Raw genomic sequence first — 22,453 nt, 5'->3', positions numbered from 1 at the left:
GGATATTAATTTAAATGGTTTGGCAGTGAAAGCGTTGAAGGATATAAAGGGATTGGTGGGATGGAGAGTTGTGTTGTGTACACATGGGTCGGAGATTATCCTTGCGGCCAGTGGCGGAACTAGGTGGGGCAGCTGCCCCCCCCCATGTTTTTTTTATGGTGTAATTTTGCTTAAAATTTTTAATAATGCCCTGGATGAAACCGGTAAAGTGACTATAAGAGTTAGTCATAGAAAAGTACTGCTACCTAATTTAACTTTTTGATGCAGGTATCTAAACAATAATTACTTCACTGGAGGGCTCCCAAACAAGCTTGCAAATCTAACAAATCTGGAGATCTTGTTAGTAATTGATCCCATCTTTTGATACAAATTACATTTCTCCTTATTTTATCCTTGTAAGTTTAGGTATTTATCTTACAACAAAATGATTGGGACAATACCCTCTGCACTTGCCAGTCTACCAAGACTAACTTACTTGTAAGCTTCCTAATGTGACTAACAATTTATCTGAAAGAGCTATGTACTGTCGTAGAGCATGTTTCGACTTAACTTTCAGGCACTTGGACCACAATCAATTCAGTGGAAGCATCCCTGATGATTTCTACAAGCACCCCATCCTAAAAGATATGTAGGTTCATTATACCTCTCTAAGGTCCACTATATATAACATACATGTTATAATTTAACTCTTGGTCTGTGTGTATGTTGCAGATAAGTAGAAGGGAACGCGTTCAAAACGGATGTGAAGGCGATTGGCACACATAAGGTCCTAGAACTACCTGAAGCAGACTTCTTTTTTTTTTTTTTTAGGTTGGCATATTTCAATTACAGATAGGAACTTCACCTGTATTATTATCTGGTTCTTAAAGATTCATTTTCTTTGTCAAAGCGAGGATGAACTTGATTTGTCTGTGCATGTAAATAAAAAGGGATCTGTTTTGTTCTTTTCTCTGTCTTTTTGAGAAAGCAAAGAACCAAAAAGACAAAAAGAAAAAAAAAAGTGTTCTTTGCTTAACCTACACAACTTTGTGATCTTAATCTGTTTCTTTGCATGCAAAGTAACAACAATCTCGGATATTTGTAGCTACATTGTTTATCAAAAGAGATTTATACACCATCTAAATTAATCAATGAACACAGCACACATGACATGATATTCATTAAACGTTATTTAATACATTACTTGGAGAAAACGTTTCCCATCGATGTCATAACCAAACGAAATATGTTACGAAGACCAAGCGTATATCTTAATCTTTTAATATTTTGGTTTTTTATCAAAAGATATTTATACACCATGTAAATTAATCAATGAACAACATTCCTTGCTCACGTGACATGATATTCTTTAAACGTTACAAAAACCACTCCCCAAAGGGATATTAAATGAATGAAATTGGGATATGTATGGTGGTATACTAGCCATTATGGTTATTGTAATATATGAAGACATTAAATGCATTACTTGGAGAAAAAGTTTCCAATCGATATGTCATAACCAAACGAAATAAGTTAAGAAGACCAAGTGTAAGTGGGAAAAGATCGTCGAATATTTTTGTTGGTGGAGAAACATTCCAAATCATTTTAAAATTAAAGTTTGCAATCTTTGAATATTTTGTTTGTTTATTTAAAGATCTATAGTAGGAATAAGAATCCAAGATCTACTACATTTTAAAACTTGCTGCGATGAGAGGTGTTGTTATCGGAAGAAAAAACGGCTTAACACTAATAAAATCCTTAGTCAATCAGTTGTCTTACTTTTCCTCCTCCTCAGGCGCTGGGAAACCTTTGATCCAAGAAGCAAATAAGAGAGAAGAGGTAACATGGGATATGATGTATGTATATACTATCGACCAGAAGAAGGAACTTGCAAGAATTACTAATAAACTCTCCAAAAGTGAGGCTGCCTTAGTGACTAGGGCATATACAAAATATGTCTATCTTAATCTTCAGGTCCACTCTGCTCTCTCTCTCTCTCTCTCTCTTTGTTTTCATCTTTCTTCTTACAATGATGAAAAGATGTTTTTTTTTTCTTTCTGACAATGCAGGAGGAGGAAGAAGAAGAAGAAGAAGAAGAAGACGGTCAGATGCAACAAGACTCAAGGGAACACAAGGAGGAACTTGCAAGAATTGCTAAAACAGTCCCGGAAAGTGCGCCTGATGCAGCCAAGGAATATGCAGAATATGTAGCTCGTTTTCTTCAGGTAATTCACACTACTACTCTTGTCTTAATTTGTGTGTTTGATCTTTTCTTAAAAATTAAAGAGATAGCGAACTCTATGAGGTTTATTCTTCTTCTTCTGAAACTTGTGCAATGCAGATTACTGATGATATATGGAATTTTGAGGAGAAAATCCTCATGATGCAGGAGATAGTCGAGATGTTGTCACAGGGCTACAAATAGCAAATGATTCTTGTATTCTAATAACCAAGTTTGTTGTTATTTTTTCTTGAAAAAACTCTTTAGGTTTGGTTAAATTATGGTCATTTTAGCTTTTATGTTACTGTAGATAAACCTAAACCCTGGCCCTCTCTATCAGAAGAATGAATGAAAGTGGACATAAAATTATCCGAAAACCCTGAGTAAGAGTTTAAAAAAGAGGAGCCCTACAAAAGACCCCAACGTGAGGTCTCAACAGAAAACAAACATAAACTGCTTCAGAGTATTAGAGAGAGCCAAAAAGGCCTCAACAGAAAACAAACATAACTGCTCCGAGTATTGGAGTAAGCCGTAAGAAGAGAAGAACCCCAAGGTATCAGCAAAAGAGAACACAAGGATTCTTTCTTTTTTCACATACCAGATGTTCCTTTAGATATACCTAGGCTCTCCACTGGATAATTGACACTCTCATGATATGGGATGCCCACTGAAACACCTTGATCCACAAATTGTTCGATGCTCATTAATTCAGGTCCTGAAGTATGCTCCGGAATCGTCCTTCAACAACCAATAACAGAGAGTTAGGACCACCAAACAACAAGAAGAGAAATTAAAGGAACATGTCAGCAGACAACTCCCCTGATTTGATTCTTGCAGCTGCCTCCTTTTTCAACCAACAGAGAAGATATAAGAAGGCAGGGTTTTGGGAATGCTTGACGAGCTCACGGAGGAGAGCGTGGTAGATGGCTTCGATGCGGAGTTCCCCGGGGTTGGAAGCCCAAACACTTGCACCTTTCAACCTTTCATCTTCACAGCTGAGAGTTTCACAATGGAGAATGTAGCTGAAGAGGGTGTCGTCCAAGTATACCGGGATCTTCTGATTCTGATGATCATACCTAGATAGAGGGTGTCACTCATGTCCATGTCTCCCCTTTTGAACCTTGTAGCTATTGGAGCTTCATCCCTGTAGTACGTATCCACTAAGCGGTTTGGCTCAGAACTACTCCCACATAGGATCAAGTAGATTGGTGATACTTCATAAAGTAGACGGTCCGTGAACACACCAGTTCTGATCTTGCCATACGAGTGTATGACATCAAAGTTGTGATGACGATCACTCGGCACGTTGTCTGCTAGCTCCAAAAAAGGGTTCGTTCATGTTGATGTTGATGTTGTATCTCTTCCTTCCCGGCTCGACATGTTCTTCCCAAAACTCAGCAACTGCTACACTGGCCATCGTCCACAAGGTATAGTCTCGTCCAGTACGAAAAAGACTACTTCCTTGTTCTGTCCAGCAATAGATATGTACATCGTCTGCATCATCACATAAGGCCAGCAGAGCCTGCGCTTGAAGAATGTAGTCCCATGGCAGCTCCTCGTAAGGCTCCTTGAGGTCAGGGCATGTAACCAGCAAAATAACCTTGGAGTCGATCTTGTAAATCAATTCATCCCTCGGATGTGCAAAGCGGCTCTCAAGTATTGTAGGTTTCACAACCGCTTTTGGGACACAGCGTCTGGTATCTCTCAAGAAGAATCCTTATCCACCTAGAGAGAGTGGCTCTATTGCTCACTTGCTCATACCCATTTGCTTTTTCACCTTTTTCTCTTATATTCAAATTTGCAATATTCAGTTAGTATTGTGAAAAATATAAATTAAGTTTCAGTACTCATGCGTACACTACTACATACAAATACAAATAAATTTTGATTTTAAATTTTGGTAAGAAAGAAAAAAACTTTAGCTTGGCAAACAAGTTTGAAGAGAGATGGTTAGGGTTAAAACAGTGTGCTTATTCATAATTTCTAATAATCTAATGTTTATTCATAAGATAAAGTGATATAATCAAAATATATTTAACATAAGACACATAAAAGATACATTTTTACAAATAATAATATAAGAGATTCAAAGACCAAAGTCTTCTTCGATACCATCCCCTATAGGTGTGCAATATAACGTCTGACACTCAACAAAGGCAAATCTCCCTCGGTAGTTTTTGTCCCATTCGCAGGTTGAGAAAAAGGAAGGGAAAAACTTTATTCTAATGTTCAAATTAAGACTGATACATTTAATACTTTCTAATTATATAACGTTTATTTCATAAGATAAGAAAGATACATTAATAATTTTTAAGAATAAATATGATATAATACTATCGGTTCAGTTTCGGTTCAGTTTCGGTTCGGTTTTTTTCGGTTTTCGGTATTTCGGTTAGTAAAATATAACTACCATTCTAAATTCATATTTACTTCGGTTCGGTTCGGTTTTTATACCGTCGGTTTTCGGTTTATTCGGTTTTATACCAAAAAACATAATTATTTTGTTTGAGATCATATTATATAAATTTTAGAGTCATATTGTCAACACATTCAGTTATTAAAAATATATTACATGTTTAAATAAATGAACAAAAAAGTAAAAATACTTCTACCATCAAATAAAATAATCAAATCTATAGCTAAAATCAAAGCTTGAAATTTTGAAAATAAAAATATGAAACAAAACAGAAACATGAAAGAAAAGTTTTTCCACTCTTCCATATTTAGTGTTCATTAAAGTCATGCTTTTTCAATTGAAAAATTTCCATTAATTATTATCCACCAAATTTATAATCTTCATATTAATTTAGTGAAGAATAAAATAAATAAAAAAGATCAAAAAAAGACTTAGAAAATAAGATATCTAAATTGCGATGTATTGTTATTTAGTTATAGTTCAAGTGTTTTACAAATTAAGGTTTTTTATTACTATAAAATTATGGTAATAGTTATTAAATTTAACTTATGTAACAAATATATTTTCATGTATTGTTATAAAATAGATACATATTTACATGTTTCTACTTTTAATCGGTTTTGTTCGGTTTATTCGGTTTAATCGGTTATATACTAAACCATATCCAAATCCTACGGTTTTTATAAAATTATATCCATTCGGTTTATATGGTATATACCAAAACCAAACCATATTATCTATTTTGGTTCGGTTCGGTACGGTTCGGTTTTACCATATTGAACAGCCCTATATAATAGATATATTTTAAAATAAGATAGATTAGTGCAAATAATATAAGAGATTAAAAATAGGCAAAAAATCATCTTAGGTTTAAAAAAAGGAAGGGAAAAAGGTGTTTCTCCTTTCTTTTTTTTGTTTTTTTTCTCAAGTTTCAAACTTTATCAACCCGTACGGATGTCAGGCGGCTTCCCCAATTCCCATGTCTCTGGTTTGTCGCACCTCTCTCTTGCGGTCATTTTCTTCAGTCTTTACTCTTGGTTTGTGCTGGTTGTCAATCAGAGATTAATGGAGCCGGTTTAAGGATGGTAGTAACCGGAGATTAGACAGAGCTGGTTGAGTTTGGAATTAGAGGCCGGTTAATGGAAACAAGAACCGACGCCGTTTAGAAGAACCGTTAATTCGGAGCTGTAACCAGTTCCGTTTCCATAAAACGTTACACGACATGAGGGCAAGTTCTGATTGCTTGTGGTCTTGTGGATGAAGCTGGAAAATGAAAGAAACCCCTTGATGTTACAAAAAAAAACAGACGCTTTCTACTACAAATTGTGCTAAAAGTTTTGATGTTTATAAAACAAATTAAAATGATTAGTGAATGTACAAAAATTATATACACGAATTTGAGAAATGCACTTGAGACTAGAGAGAGTCTGGCGTCAGTCCAAGATTTGGCCATTAATTTCATAAAACAAACGCTTACAAGAGTTATCCAGAACCCTCTCAGTCCCACGCAAAATCTGATTACACCGTTCATGTCTAGACTCAGGCACAAACTCCACCAAAGGATCTGTTATCACAAGAGAGCTATCACTAAACCTGTCTCTCCCGGGAACCACATGCCTCTCCCAAAATTGAGAAATAGGAATCCGTGTTATCAGAATCTATTCTCTTTTTTTTTTTTTTTTGGCGTATCCTTTGTTGCCAGAATGTATGTTGGCTTACTCGTTGGGAGGCGTTCCTCGAGATGGAACATACATATCAATATTCATGGATCATCAACAAGCGTCGGTTTCATCTCCCGCCAAAACACACAATCTCTCTCAATCCTAAACAAACTACTCCCGTTAACAGTCCAACAATACAAATCCAACCAATCTCTCCCCACAATCTCCATCAAACCCTGAGCCTGCGGCACGTAATGCCACGGCACTTTCTTCCACGGGTAACCCTCTCCGTATCGCTGACCAAACCGTACATGTCTCCGTCGGGAGAAGCTCCTAACCAGTTTTCGTCTTCTGTTAAAGTAACGAACTCGGGAAAGACGAAGTCGTGTCCCGTTAGAACGTGGTATCGGTTGAGCGCTTCTAGCTCTTTGATCTTGGTCCAGCACGTGGCTGCGTTGCCTGAGAATGGCTCTATTGCTCCGATTTTCTCTAACCAGAGCTGGACTCTCCGGTTTGGCCAGAACCCGATGGCTTGAGCGAAGGTACTCGATGTTAATCGGTTCCTTCTCTTGCTTTCCCAGTTTTTACGCCAATGTTGCATACAAGATGCCTCTGTAAATGAATAGCTCATCGTCTCCTCCGAGTTGCTGCTGAATCTTCTTTTTCCCCAACTGCAAAACTTTTATAATTTAATTAAGAAATTTCGGAAATTAAAATCTTACGAATTAAAGTTTAAAGGGAAGACTGACAGTGAAAGCTTGCAAGAGCTACGACGAAACATTGTTGTTTCACTAACGAAAGAGACGATGTCTGGGTTTAGGGTTTTTCCAAAGCCACCCAGAATTTATGGGCACTTATTACTAATATCTATTAATTGGAGGACGCAAAAGGTAATTAAGATAACACGAGCCCAACAACGTTGGGCCTTATATTTGTAAAGTTATCAAAAGAGGGCCTATACATTTTATTGACAATAAACGAACCGAGCCCAACCGAATTTGAACCTTTTTTTATATATAAACCAATTTAGAACTCGGTTTGACCTTAAAAATAATACAAAAAGTGATTATTTGAATAAAAAATATCTTCATCTATATCACCCAACCGGAAATTAAAAAACTCCTCTATGAAAATCACGGTCTGATATTATATCTCTCTATACGACAACATTTTGAAGAAAACAAACAGGAATGATATATTATGGTTACAAATATATCACGTGAAAGGCGCGTGACGTTGGTTACTAGTAGTAGTTACAGTTGAAGAAGAAGGACAACGTTGTCTCCTCGGCCTTCTTGTCATTTTACCCCAACCTGCAAAGCTTCTATCTTCAATCTCACCATTGTTGTTCCCCACATGTTGTTGAACCGAGGGATAATAAACCGGTTCAGGGATTGTGACGACCCGTCTCGGTCTACCTCTTGACCCGGTTTTCTTCCTCGCTAAACCGGCTGGAGTCCAGGAGCTTCCCGTTGCTGCTCTCATGAACCCATCGAACATGTGTATGTCTTCTGTCACTTCGTGTTTCGAAAGAGACACAAGTCCGGGGAGAATGTCTCTCTGGAAGTCTCGTCTTTGCTTTCCCTTTCTAGCGTTTCCTCTTCTTGGTCTTTGGCTCGTGATGACCACAGAGGTTTCCTCCAATACGAGGTCTTCAGGGACTAATGGCTTAGGCGTGTACTCTTCTTCTGTGGTCTCAGGTAGTTGCAGGGTCATTGACTCGAAGTAATCCATCTCTTCTATAGAAGGCGCTTGGTTCCTTGTGACAGAAGCTAGCTTTTGGTCCAGGTTCTCTACTGTTTCTGCAAACCAGTGAAGGATCATTGTTTCTGATGAAGCAACGACTTCAACCTCTCTGTCTAGGCAAGCTAAAGAGATGGCAACTATTGTTTCTGCTGCTATTTTTTCAAACTCAGGCGGTTTCTCAAGAGTTTGGGACTCTTCTGGAGGTTTTTCTCCAGAGACATCGTCTTCTTCAATATCAGACTCGGGAACAGTTTCCAAATCTATCATGATTCTCTTTGAGCTCAGTCTTGAACTGGTGGGAGGAACAGACCAGTTCTCATCTTCTTCTTCACTAACCGACATGTTCAAATCAATATGACACTTGTTACTAACCGAAGCCTTTGTCCCTGTCTGTTCCTCCTCCATTTGCTGATCTTCATCCGAAAGTGGCTCACAAGGTTCATTGATGTCTAACATCATCCTAACTTTATGGACTTTATCTCTTTCTGCATTGCATTCATCTCTAGGAATGTTGAACTTCTCAGTCTCTACAGCATCATTACTGTTCAGATTCCATCTCCCATCAGCCACATCAGAGTTACAAGCAGACTTGGTTTTAACAAGCCATGGTAAAGTAGCTTCATCCTTTCTAACCTCAACAACACAAGTGTTTGATGGAAGTGTCACATTCAAGTTCAAATCTCTCACAAACTTCACCTCCGGCCTGTGATCACTTCTTCCTCCGTTAGGATAACTATATCCACTCCCAGAGAATTTCGATTTCGACAAAGAAGAAGAACACTCATTGTAAACCATGTTGTGGTTGTTATATCTAGCATTGTTTTCAAACTGTAATCTATCTCCCAGACACCCTTGTTTCTGCTCTGAAGCAACAACAACTCTCTGAGGGAAGCCAAAGGTAGGGTTTTGCCAAGAGGAATGCATATGGAGAGCAGAAGCTGGAGTGTTATATGGAGGATACAAGTGGCGTTGCGGTTGATGAGAAGCAACTTCATGGCAAGTGTTAGTATCAGTATCCGCTTCTAGGTCAATAAACGTCCTTTCTCTCCACAAGACTGCCTTGCTTGGAGGAGGACCAGAGTTAGGTAAACCCATTCCTCTTTGTGAACTGTTCACAAACACTTGCATAGCCTGAGAGGATGACTCCAGTGGCTTAGATGGAGTAGCATACTTATGTGTGCCACTGTAATGATCTGCATTTACAACTTGGTGGATCATCTTACTAGTTCTTAAGGGCTGATGCTGTGGCCAGACTTTCCCAGGATCATGCTCCCTTACACTGCCCGAGTGGCCATAAGCAAACTCGTTTGTGTCTTGAGCCTTAAATGGTTCATTCAAATCAGCCAAGCCATTGGTTCTACTACTTGACCCATACCCAGTCTTCACATCTCCATTAGGAAGCTGACTAACTCTGTGATCTTTCAACTCCACAACTTCCTCAGTGTACTCATCAGCAGGAAGACAAAGATCTATCATCTTTCTCCTCATTTTCGTCGGTCTGACCTCCAACACCCCTTGACAATAGCTTCCTTTCATGGGAGAATGGCCATTATCCTCCACTACTGACATGGATGGTCTGTCGTAAACCGAGTTTGCCACAGGGAAACTAGGTATTTTCCATTTACGGAGATCATCATTAGTAGCTTGAGATGAGCATGATGCCTCGAATTCTTTGTTAAACTGTTTCCTTTTCAGTTCATCCATCATATCCCTTTGTATCCTGTATACTCTGTGAAGTTCCATAACCTGTAGTTTAAAGATGAAAAAATGCACAAACATATTAAATCAACCAAAAGCTGAAAAGTCTAGAGAAAGTTAATGCACTACTAACTAGCTAACCTGAGCCTTAAAAACAGCTTCGTGTTCGAGCATTGTCCTTCTCACCACATCTTTGTCATTGTAGAATTGATCATTCGCAGAGGCTTTATTGTCAGCATAGAACAATGGCCATCTACAACCGTTGGATTCGTTGTTGGGATCTCTCATAGAGTGATGATGTCCAGGGAATAAGCTTTCACGGTGAATCTTTGTTCCCATTACTACTCACACACAAAACAATTAAAAATAAACTTTTAGCATTGAAACATCCCCAAATCCAAATTCATCACAACAAGCATTAACCACCACATTTTCATCAGTAAAAACAAAAACTTTACAGCTCAATCAGATTAGCCTTTTTCAGACAGCAGCTCAAAAGTCAAAGGGTTTTGTTCAGTCTCATATAGCAGAAGAAACAAGTGAAGATGAGACTTTTCAGACAAGGGTTTTGACTCGGTGATAACTAAAGGTCGTTGATAGATAGTTCTTACGCAGACGAGTCAATTATAGGATCTCGGAAACAAATAAAACAAAAATAACCAAGACAAAGAATCTGCAAAAAAAAAAATATAAGGACATTGATTGTACTAAATTGAGAATTGAGCAGATTCTAAACTAAACATCTCCAAATCATCAGACAAAAGTAAAAAAAAAAAATAGTATTTTTTTTTTACCTCAAACGCACATCCTCTTATCGCCAACTCGTCTTCAGAAGATCAAAAAATGAAGACTTTACGAAGTTTCAACAAAGTGAAATTAGAAGGAAAATAAAAAAGGCTCTGAATCAAAAGGCAAAAGTAAGAAAATTTTGGAGTCTATATTCTCTGTGTATATAATGGTTATAGCGGAAAACACTATTAATGGAAGAAAAGAAAATAGATCATCGTCATCTTCGATCTACTGGGCCACTCTTTCTCTCTCTCCCTGTCTCACCAAACAAAAAAAAAAAAAAGAACTCTGCTTTGTTTTTCTTCTTCTTCTTCGTCTGCTTCTTTTGGTTGTGTTTATAGAGAAAAAAGGAAAGATCCCAAAAAACACATAAACAAACCAGACCTGAATTTTTTTGTCAACATCCCCCTCTTCTCTTCTCTTCCCTTCCCCTTTTTATTCTCTCTGCTTTTTCTTTCTCCTTTTTATTTTATTTTTCTATGTACTTTGTTTAAAATATGTAATAACTCTCGTCCTTTTTAAACATAATCTATCCATTTAAAGAAAAGAAAAAATGGGTTTATTGTGACATATGTCTAGAATAAGTGATCTAGTTGGTTTCGACTTTTGAAAACTGTATAAATCTTATATTTTTATGTATGTTGTATTTAAATGTTGTTTACCATATGGTATAATAAAATAGATAAATACTAAATTGTAAATCCAAAACGGACATGTCGTCATGGATAAATTTTCTAAATCCTTGGTCCATTAATTACGCAATCCTTCGTTTTTCTATTTTGTTGTTAGCGTCAATATTTTTCAAATATATGCTAATATAAAAAAGCTGTAATTAATACTATACTATTGACAGCAAACAAATCGTAGGTCCCACCTTAAAATCTGTACCTCTACTCGCGTTGGCTACTGTGGAATCAATTTTTGATTTATATACCAGAACTTTTATTAGATTATCAGAAGTTTTTTTTTTACCAAAAGAAGAAGTTTTATTGGTGATCGGAATTAATTTTTGATTATAAGACTTTGAAAGGGAGGCTGGATACTGATGGAATCCAGGAGCATCGCTCTGGAGTTTCAAAGAATTATAAGGGAATAAAGATTTGTTTATTTTATTTCTAGAGTAATATTGCAACGAATACCCATACATTATTAGTTTATATATTTACAGAATAGAGAAATCAAAATTATGTTGTTCTCACATATTGAATTTATAGCATAGATTCTTGTGTATTTTAACATATAGGAGTGTCATTTTATTTTTACTCTATTATAAGCTATTTTTATAATGTCATGTTATCTACTCAAAATTAAAACACAAAGCTTTGATAAAAAAAACTCAAAATAAATACATAAATTATTCATAATATTTTTACAATTATATTTTGTTATCCATCTTAATTCTTAACTCATCATATACTAGTGATTAAGCAAAAACATGTTTTTAATTATGAGGCCCTTAGAGCATCTCCAACCCAACCTCAAATCCTCAAATTTTGAGGTTTTTGTCATTCCAACCCAACCTCAAATCCTCAAATTTTGAGTTTTTGAATAATGACACTTTAAATTTGAGGTTTTACTATTCAAAACCTCAAAACTACTATTCATTTGCTTTTTAGTCCTTACAACTATTTTCTTTCATAAATAGATCTACTAACTTTATTTAGATATGTTTAAGTACACCAAAATAAAATAAAATAGAATAAATATTACATAACATTAAAATAAAATTTACACAAATAAAAAAATACATTAATTAAAGCTCACAGAAAACAAAATTCACACAAATAGAAAATATATTAAATAAAACTCATACAAATAAAAATACATTAAACAAACTTAACATAAATTAAAGCAAATTACATGAACATTTAAATATTACATATCTTACAAGTGGTATCAAAATACCAGAATTCATCGGCTAACCAGATCTTGACCCTCCAAAATAATCGAAATATGGTTGATACATATTCGGATCAATTGAAGGTTGTTGCTGCTCTTGTTCAGTTCATTTTTGTATGATTTTCGCTTTTTCCAATCGCAAATACTGCTTTTAAGGATTTTGGAAATAATGCTTGAGGAATTTGGTATTTTATATGTAAGCATTTTGGAATAAGGAATTAAGGATGCTCACTTATCACTTCGGAATGCATTGATTGAGCACATATGAGAGCATTTTAGAAATAATGCTTGAGTAATTTGGTATTTTATATGTAATTTTCTAAAATTTATGTGTATGTGTGTTGTTTTACTATATATGTAATTTGTATTATTTTTAATATATTATATTGTAATATTGTGTGTTGTATGATATTTAAAATATGTTCTATATGTATTTGTAAAGTTATTATCATTATTAGTAACTTTTGTTAATGATAAGAACTATAATGCAAATAAATAAATTTTTAAGGATTTTTTTGAGGATTCATGGTTAGAGTAACCAACTCTCAAATTTTCATTTTGAAGTTTTGCTCTCCTTAAAATGAGGTCTTGAGTTGGAGATGCTCTTAGAGCATTAATTTCCATGGAATTCTGGGGTTTTCATAATTATTATATTAATATTTAAGAATTATTTAGATATGTATTTAAATTTGAATTGTTGGACTACCTAAAAAGAGATATATGATTTACGGGTCCATTGGTGTTATCTTAGCTTTTTTAGTTTTTTTTTTACGAGAACATGTTTTTATATTTTCTCATTCTTTTCCCTTTTTATTATTTTATTCTTAAATTTCTTTTAGAAAATATACAACAAGGGGTTTATCTTAATTAAAAGGTCTTGTAATGTTGTTGCAGATAAATTAGCTAAACAGGATAGGATTAGAAACTCAAGTTATGTTCTAAATTGGAAAAACGATATGTAACATTTTCTAATGTTTGTTAGTAAGAATGACGATAAAAAATAATCTTTAAAGATGGTTTGGCATCAAAATTGGGTTTTTTTTAGTTCTATTAGACCATCTCTAACTCATACCTATTTTTTCCTCTATAATTCCTACAAAAATAAAGTAATTCTATTATAGAGTAGGTTTTGCTCCAATGGTTTATTATATAATACAGTTACTCTATTTTTGTAGGAATTATAAAAAAAATAGGTATAGATTGGAGATGAGATATTTATGTAAATAATAATGAGAAATTTTGAGTGACAAAATCATTACACTTTTACGATCGATGTGACCGAACCTCTTTTAAAAAGGGTAAATATATGCAAGACAGTATAAATTCCTTATAATTTTCTTCCTCACATACAAAAAAAATGAAATTCTTCAAAAATATCCTTCAAAAAAAATCATTTGTGTTCGGTAAAAAAAAAAACTAGGATAGCCTCTTGGGCTCTTGTGTCTGTGCCATGGCATCATTTTGTTCTGTCTCTGATGTCACAAACCCACATGGTTAATTGCATATTTTCTTCTGGTGATGTCTTAAAATTTAAACCCTCTCGTTTAAAAGTTTTCGAATCCAAGAACAATACTAAACGCAAAAAAAAAAAACAGGGATATAATAACATATGCTAGATCTGTCTGTTTAAGTTAAATGTATATAGTCAAACAAAAAAATTAACTATATATTTATGTAAAGAAAAGAAAAAAAGTTAACTATATAATTTTTTCAACAAGTTAACTAGGTATTACTTCATGATATCAGTATAATTCTTCTATTATAGTTTTTTTTTAAATGTTCTTTAACTTTTTGCTATATCTTTTATTACTTTAAATCTTAAAAGCAGAATTAGAGAATTATGAAAGAATAAACGAATATAAATAGCATGATAATTATTGGATTGTTTAAGATTCAACAACACGATACAACATCTACATATATAAAGTTACTAGATTTTTTTTTAAACTCTTAAAAGTAATTCGAAGACTCAAATAATAGACCCAAGGCAATGTATTATTTTATTTGTAAGATATATATACATATATATATATATATAGTTATAATGCTTTTATTGGGTTCAAGATAAGTTGGGAATAGACCTTAAAAGTGGTCCAAAGTATGCTTTCGGAAATGTCACTCTCATCAGAAAAATAAATTAAGATTTATTAGCTGAGTATTAGTCAAGGGTCCTATCATAGTTCTTCTGGTGTGTCCCACTAAATTGATCTCACTGAGAATCAAAGAGAAAACAAAATTCCATAAAAAAAAATACATATATATATACATGCAACTATGCAAGTACGCAACTGTCATTTTTCTTCAATATTTCTATTAAACTAAATTATATTTCCCGGTCAAAATAAATTTCTTACTATCAGTGCCGTGCGAAGGGTTATAGGGGCCTAAGGCAAGTTTTTAAAAAAAAATTTATATACAACTATAAAAAAAAAAATTTAATACGATATATCACCTTCGCGAAATACATAAGTTTAACACTTACAAAAATAAGTTTATTACGTAAATATGCTATGTTATGTCATATAAAAAAATATATGAAATTAGAAATTGAGTTATTCGATTCTCGTGGAAAGTTTTTTTTAGAAATAAATTTAAGCAACTAAACTAAAAATTATTTTAAATTTTGGGGCCCTAAAAACGTAATATTATTCGGGGGCCTAAGGCGAAGGCCTTTTTCAATACACTATAGGCACGCCTCTGCTTACTATAGAAGTCTTTGAATTAAATTTAAGTGAGAACATTGGTGAATCGAAATTTAATATAAAGTGATATGAACCTTTATTTTTAAAATACAAAAATTATTCATAAAACATGATTTACAGAATATGGTTGTTGAAACTTGAAACTATAAAATTATATGGTACTTTATCGTTGGTCATTACGCATATCATTAATCGGAAAATATTTGATCACTTGAATATTAAAAAAAGAAGGTGTTTGAAAGGTAAATTATTTGCCACTCGTCTCCCACTAGCTCCTCTGCATTCCCTTTTACAAAAAAAAAAAGACTATTTTAAAATCCGCTCTTGTCTTTTTTTTTTTTTTTCCATCAGAAATTTTATTTAAAATAAGGGCCAAGTCCAGCCATTACAAAGCCCAAACCACAAGGGGCAACTCTACTTCCCACAAACAAGGCCCATAAGCCCAACAAAAACCAGAAACCCTAGCTACCAAAACGGAGGCGCCACTCTCACGCACAACCGCTTCGATCCACGCCGGAAAACCGCAACAATCGAAACCCCGGTGCCATCTCCCATGATCGAACCACCAGAACACCCCCAAGCTCAAAAGCTCCACCATCTTCACCGCAAACACCCTCAACACAGCGGTTCTAGACTCGGATTGCATCAATCGCAGAGGAGAGCAAATCCGTCACAATTAAAGCACCACCACCGACTAGAAAGCTTAGCGCAAACCATCACCCAGTTACCACCGGGGAGCGTCTATCATCCTCCGACGAGAGCTCCTCCGGCCAAACCAACCCGACATCGCTAGAGACTAAAAGAGAAACCTAAAAAACGGAGAGAAAAAGACCACTAGCCGGTGGCGCAAGACACAGAACAACCTTCACGCCCCGGGGACAAGAGCCGGCGACAGCGGAGCAAAGGAAGCCTCCGCCTCCCGGTGACAAAGCCGGCGTCGATGGAGCTCAAGAAGCCTCCACCTCCCGGAAAACTATTACTACTCGAAACTACCGGCTTCACCACCCCCATCCTCCACCCACTCACATCGTTGCTCCAGACACAGCGCCTCCACCGGATCGCCTCCGTAGGTGACGACAACGGACAAGGCCCGGTCCAGAGTTCCAACAAGGCGATAGGGGGAGGACAAGTATGAGAAGCCGAAGAAAAACACTCGGTGAAAGATCAAAGGGCTCCGGCGCCGGCACGCGCGCTCACGCGCCGGCCGGACGTCGGAGCCCTCAACCCGATCTGCTTTCTCTCTCTAACTTTGATGATAATCCGCTCTCGTCTTTAACGTCAATTTTTTAGTCTACATTATTTTATTAGACGCTGGTTAAATAATTTCTCAGTTACATAAAGATAGTCCCTTTCGAAAAGTTTGCATCAGTTTTTGAAAAGCATCTAGAACGTAGACAAACCATGCTTGTCCACACAAAGCAATGACCTAAACAATTAATTATCCTATATAGCCTGAAAAAGTAGATTCCAATAAAATCTATAGCTAATCGAGATCCGTAACAATTTGTTTTTTCTTCTTTTATTATAGGCCAAATATTTGAGAGAAAATCAAACATGAGTCAATCAAAATGGGTTGTGCAATTGATAGTTGATATACAAACTTTTTCACAAAAGCTTATATCAAGGGTAAACTGATTCAAGGTGATCCATCTCAGAATGTTATGCGAACCATTAGTGTTCAGTAGAACAAAAATACGCAATTAAACTGGACATAAATAACAAAGATCTTCTTTTTTTTGGTAAAACATGTAGTCTTCTAGTGACCAATGTTCGAGTTTTCCAACAGTATTTTAGGATTATCGATGTGTTATATAAAACTAACAATAATCAATGTTTTTTACATATTCTTGTGGAATTAGTGTAAAATTTTAATTGATATGAAAATCTTTGTTTACAAACAACAAAAATAAATCCAATCTAAAAATCATCTTGAATGCTTTCCAATCCCATGAAATGTAGAGTGAGTTATTATTGTTTTATTGACTATGTAGATGATTATATAACAATTTTATTATTGATGGATTCTTGGTAAACTTCTTAGCATACAATCCACATGATTCTGTGTGTTTCTTTCCCTGACTTTTTTTTTTCTCACCGTAGTAAGATTGATGATAATAAGCCCATTGCCAAAATATACATTCGGCCTTTCACCAAGAAAAACATTTGCTTTTTTCTGCTTTCGATTTTTTGATAATGTTCGGATAGTTATATAGATACAAAATGTTCATACATAAACCAAAGAGACGTTTTTAGCGGAATAACCAGAGACGATGATGCATGGTGTAACTGGGGATTTATTTATGCTATATGCAACGTGAAATCATATTATATACAGTAAAAATTCTATAAATTAATAATATTGAGATTATAATATTTTATTAATTTATAAAAAAATTTATTTATTTCAATTTTTAATATTTTGTTTATAAAATATGAAATTATTTATTTCACCATTTATACATAAATTATATTTTAAATTTTTGAAATTTTGTTTTAATATATTATTTAGTGTATATTTTTATGTTTCATATAATCTAAATGTGGCTTTCGATTAAATTTTACTAAATATTATCAAAATATATTAAAATATTAAGAAAAATAGAAGTATTTTCATTGTCAATATAAAACCAACAATATAATATTTAGTTTGTACTTATATAAAATGTATATATAGATAAATTATTAATTTATGATTTTATTGGAACCATCCATATATTTACAAAAAAAAATTATTATTTTATCGATTTGTGTTCTATTTTGAACCGGTGCAATTCGAAACCTACAAAATTTATTAATTTATAGTATTTATTTATTTATCAAGTATTATTAATTTATATAATTTCTACTATATTTAGATTTTGTGTACTAAATATTCTTAACGGCACAAGGTTTTGTCATGAAAAAAAAAACATATTTCGATAGTCTAAAATCTATACTATTAAACCAAAGTTCATTTTGATCATTTTAAAATAAACGTGATATTCATTTGGGTTCATTCTGTTTGAATTAGGTTAGTTCTGATTATTATATTTAGTTCTGATTATTATATTCCATCGTTTTCACTGGCTCGTGTACGGCTTATTCGTGATGCTATTATTTCGAAATTGAAAGGACCAATCACCGAATGTTGTCGACAAAGACGAGTGAAAAGTGGAAAAGATGCTCTCATTCTCTCAGTAACCATGAGGAAAGATAATTTCGATCACTTAAATATCCGATGATGTAATTAACGTGTAAGTACGTGGTTTTTGCCACATCACACATGTATTGAAGATTTGAGAGTGGGAGACGGAACCCTAGATTGTTAGTATGATTTGAAAATACATGAACGGTCGATGCGTCAGTCTTTTTCAACTTCAACGTGTGTGTTCGGTTGCGAGCTATGTTCAGAGTCGGTATAAGAGCAAAATCTCGTAGAAAAAAACCATGTAAACCGAAATGAAAAGCTTGAAGTGTATGGTTTCTACATGGTAGCAAACCTTAGGTTATATGCTTTCGATACAAAAATCCGTTAATAATTAACATACAATATCTTTTCTTATAACGTATGAGTATTGACAGAGAAGACTTATTATAAATTTATAATATCAAAAGTATTAGGATTAGATTAAATCTAGATTTACTAGAAGAAGTAATTAATCAAGTCTGATCATGTAATCCAACGGTAGAAAAAGAGCTCTGTGAAGGCCTTCGTTATAAGAGCCCATCTCAATCTCTAAGGCTTTAATAAGCCCATCTCAATCTCTATAAAGGCCTTCGTTATAAGAGCCCAGAAGAAAGCGCGCCGCCACCCTCGAGCCTTCTTGATCGTAGTAACTAGTAACTAACTTGGATCCGTTTCGATTGTGTTGCAGGTTGTTGAGGTTTCAACGTCAAAGACTGGGAAGCATGGTCATGTGAAATGTCGGTTTGTTGCTATTGACATCTCCACCAGCAAGAAGCTTCAAGATATTGTTCCTTCTTTTAACTATTGTGATGTATGTTGTTGATAGCTTCTTTTTGATTCGAGGAAGTCATCTGTTTTATGCACCTTCTATGTGACTGTTGTTTTGTGATTACCCTACTTTTGAAAATTTGGAATTTGGAATTTAATACTTTTATTACTAATGTCTCATCGTCATCAACTTTTTACCTGAGACGTTTCTTCTTATTGTTTGATATTTTTTGGCTCCTCAAATGTCAACCTCTCCCACCATGATTATTGTCTTTATGAGCGAAGTCGTGGCTCGTGCGTATAGTTAGATACATACGTAATGTATTGTATTGTGGTAAAATATAAGAAAAGATTAGTACCTCTACGACCTACGTGTGTCCCACATACTTCATAAGAATGTTTATAATATATATCTCTTGCTCTTCTAAAGTCAAATGTCTGTTCAAAAGTCATGTTGCTAGATTGCTTTATTTCCTTTACCTCACGTTTCCTCCTATTACAAACTACCCAAAAGTACAGTGATTTACAAAATCATTTGCTTTCACATGATATTTTTTTTGTAAAGAAGTAATATGTAACCCATATTTGTATCGGCTAAAGTAATTAATTATAACTTATATAAGGTAATAATATTTCTAGTAATTATATACTTATCGCAGACATATCATATGATTAGTAGGCTTTTTAACGACAGCCCATTAAGACCAGAATGGGCTATCAAAACAGAATGCCAGCTGTCATTTCCAAGTTCAGACAACGTGGAGTAGCTGTGGCCTTGTCCTTTGCCTCTTCACTCCAGGTTCATCGTACAATCCAATACCGACGCTTTTGGTGTAACCTAAATTCAAATCAAAAGATCAATTTGGTAACTGGTACAACTTCGAAACTTGTTCTTCATTTCTGCGCACTACTCAAATAAAGAAATCCATTTAATTAGTTTTAATTAAAAAATGAATTTCACTTTACACAAGTAAAAATAAAAGAGTAGAGAGAGAGGTAGCAAGAGAGAGAGATTGTTTTACATATCTGCAGCGTGGACTTTTTTATACTGCGAGAAAACAAAAGTTTTAAACCTTTTTTCTTCCTGTCTGATTATTTTGGGGATCGATGTCGGAGAAGGAAGAACTCCCGTCGACATCTAAGTCCACCGGAGCTCCGTCACGACCGACTTTATCTCTTCCTCCACGGCCGTTTAGCGATATGTTCTTCAGCGCTGGCGTTGGATTCAGCCCTGGTCCGATGACGCTGGTCTCAAACATGTTCCCCGAGTCCGATGAATTTAGGTCTTTCTCTCAGCTCCTCGCCGGCGCCATGGCTTCTCCCGCGGCTGCAGCTGCTGCATCAGCCGGGGCGGCTAGTGAAGAAGGGAATAATAGCTCGAGCGGTGGTGATGTTGACCCGAGATTCAAACAGAGCAGACCCACCGGTTTGATGATCTCGCAGTCACCGTCGATGTTCACCGTACCGCCAGGGCTAAGCCCGGCGATGCGGCTGGATTCGCCGAGCTTCTTGGGTCTTTTCTCTCCCATTCAGGTTCAAGATTCCATCAACATAAACTTTATTCTGTTTTTTTTTGGGGTTTCTTAAAAAGTTTAAAAATCTATTTATGGAAACTGAAAGTTTAGGGCTTTCTTTATTAAGCTGTTTTTGTTTGTTTGCTTGGTTTTAGTTAGCAAATCTATGTAAATTCCATTTCCAACAGATCATAGACTTGTAATAACCATTTTGCTGGTAGATAGATAGAGAAAAAAAAAACATTTTAATCAGATTATAAGTTTGAATTAAGGTTTTATTAGAGAAATTTGGGAAACTTTGTAACTCAACTGTATTAAAAGGTATGAACTTTCAGATAAGGAATCCAAATACTTATCAAGATTTTGACTTGCTCATAGGTTTTATTGATATAAATCTTCATCAAGATTTATTGTTGCCATATCTAAGAGATTCCTAGTCTTATTAGTAGGGTGATTTAGAATCTAACCATGTAACAATGTGCAGGGATCATATGGAATGACACATCAGCAAGCTCTAGCACAAGTCACAGCACAAGCAGTTCAAGCCAATGCTAATATGCAACCACAAACCGAGTACCCTCATTCCTCTCAGGCTCAACCATTTTCATCCTCAGCTCCGGATTCTTCACTACTAGCTCCAATAGAAACCTCAATTACAACCATCATTGAGCAGAGGTCACAGCAACAGCCTCTAAACGTTGACAAACCAGCTGATGATGGCTATAACTGGCGCAAATACGGACAAAAGCAAGTTAAAGGCAGCGAGTTTCCTAGAAGCTATTACAAGTGCACCAATCCAGGATGTCCTGTCAAGAAGAAGGTTGAGAGATCACTTGATGGACAAGTAACTGAAATCATCTACAAGGGCCAGCACAATCATGAGCCTCCTCAGAACACTAAGCGAGGCAACAACAACAAAGATAGTAATCTAAATGGGAGTTTGGTTAATAACAATAAGAGTAAGAGGGAGCAACATGAAGCAGCAAGTCAAGCTACTACTACAGAGCAAATGTCTGAGGCTAGTGACAGCGAAGAAGTTGGTAATGGAGAAAGTGGTGTCAGAGAGAGAGCTGAAGACGAGCCTGACGCCAAGAAAGTTCGAGTTTCGGAACCAGCTGCTGCTGTTTCTACGTCACATAGAACTGTGACAGAGCCTAAGATCATCGTCCAAACGACAAGTGAAGTTGATCTCTTAGATGATGGATATAGGTGGCGCAAGTATGGACAGAAAGTGGTCAAAGGGAATCCTTATCCGAGGTAATAACAAGAAAACATTATTTTATTTCTTTAAAACATTCTTGTTAATGTTCTCTTTTTGATCCTTAGGAGTTACTACAAGTGCACAACACAAGGATGTGGAGTGAGGAAACATGTAGAGAGAGCAGCAGCAGATCCAAAAGCTGTAGTGACAACATATGAAGGTAAACATAACCATGACCTTCCTGCATCTAAATCAAGTAGCCATGCTACTGCAGCAGCAGCACAGTTAAGGCCAGAGAATCGACATGGCGGTTCGGCTAATCAGCAGCCTGTTGCGCGTCTAAGGCTTAAAGAAGAGCATATAATTTAAGAGATGAGAACTCTGATCTTTTTTTTTCATGAAAAAGCTTGCAACCTTGATGGAATCTTTTGGTTGAAGTTGAGCAGGTCTCTTTCTGTTTACACTTGTCTGAGAAAATCTAAGCAGTTTACAGGAAAAAAGAGAGTAAAACTTAAAAAGCTTTTTAGGTTTTTTTTCAGATTTTCTGTAAGTGAATTCTTTTGTACATGAGGAAGCTTTTGTGTTATTGTAGTTGCATAGGTTATACAATTTGTGGATGAAATTTATCTGTTGTAACAACTAAACTGTTGTGTGTTTTTCTTTTGTTTATTATATTTACATTATTATTGATCT

At 35.2% G+C, this 22,453-nt stretch overlaps 2 protein-coding genes, 1 long non-coding RNA gene and 1 pseudogene across 4 annotated transcripts; 2 read left to right on the top strand and 2 right to left on the bottom strand.

Moving 5' to 3' along the window:
* The first annotated feature begins 141 nt into the window (after window positions 1–141).
* On the top strand, window positions 142–2,495 carry LOC117127953. Its single transcript, XR_004450981.1, has 2 exons — window positions 142–628; window positions 712–2,495. It is a non-coding gene; the product is annotated as an uncharacterized LOC117127953 (long non-coding RNA).
* A 3,392-nt stretch (window positions 2,496–5,887) lies between these two features.
* LOC103843015 lies at window positions 5,888–7,102 on the bottom strand (annotated as a pseudogene).
* Window positions 7,103–7,328: 226 nt separating this feature from the next.
* Window positions 7,329–15,377, bottom strand: LOC103843014. Of its 2 annotated transcripts, XM_033279012.1 has the most exons (4): window positions 12,098–15,377; window positions 10,516–12,038; window positions 9,863–10,062; window positions 7,329–9,769 (listed from the first exon to the last, which is right to left on the bottom strand). In XM_033279012.1, the coding sequence occupies exons 3-4, from the start codon at window positions 10,058–10,060 to the stop codon at window positions 7,493–7,495; spliced, it is 2,475 nt and encodes an 824-aa protein (XP_033134903.1). In that variant the 5' UTR covers window positions 10,061–10,062; window positions 10,516–12,038; window positions 12,098–15,377; the 3' UTR covers window positions 7,329–7,492. The 2 variants fall into 2 exon arrangements, with proteins under 2 accessions (XP_033134903.1, XP_009117952.1); XM_009119704.3 differs by having other exon boundaries at window positions 10,516–15,377.
* A 4,710-nt stretch (window positions 15,378–20,087) lies between these two features.
* On the top strand, window positions 20,088–22,450 carry LOC103843011 (probable WRKY transcription factor 4). The gene is made up of 3 exons (XM_009119701.3): window positions 20,088–20,578; window positions 21,044–21,816; window positions 21,886–22,450. The coding sequence occupies exons 1-3, from the start codon at window positions 20,153–20,155 to the stop codon at window positions 22,127–22,129; spliced, it is 1,443 nt and encodes a 480-aa protein (XP_009117949.1). The 5' UTR covers window positions 20,088–20,152; the 3' UTR covers window positions 22,130–22,450.
* The last annotated feature ends 3 nt before the right edge of the window (window positions 22,451–22,453 follow it).

Source organism: Brassica rapa, chromosome A09 (genome assembly GCF_000309985.2).
Source record: "Brassica rapa cultivar Chiifu-401-42 chromosome A09, CAAS_Brap_v3.01, whole genome shotgun sequence".
Classification (NCBI taxonomy): domain Eukaryota; kingdom Viridiplantae; phylum Streptophyta; class Magnoliopsida; order Brassicales; family Brassicaceae; genus Brassica; species Brassica rapa.
Note: the sequence above shows the minus strand (reverse complement) of the source record. Positions and strands in the feature narration are given on the sequence as shown.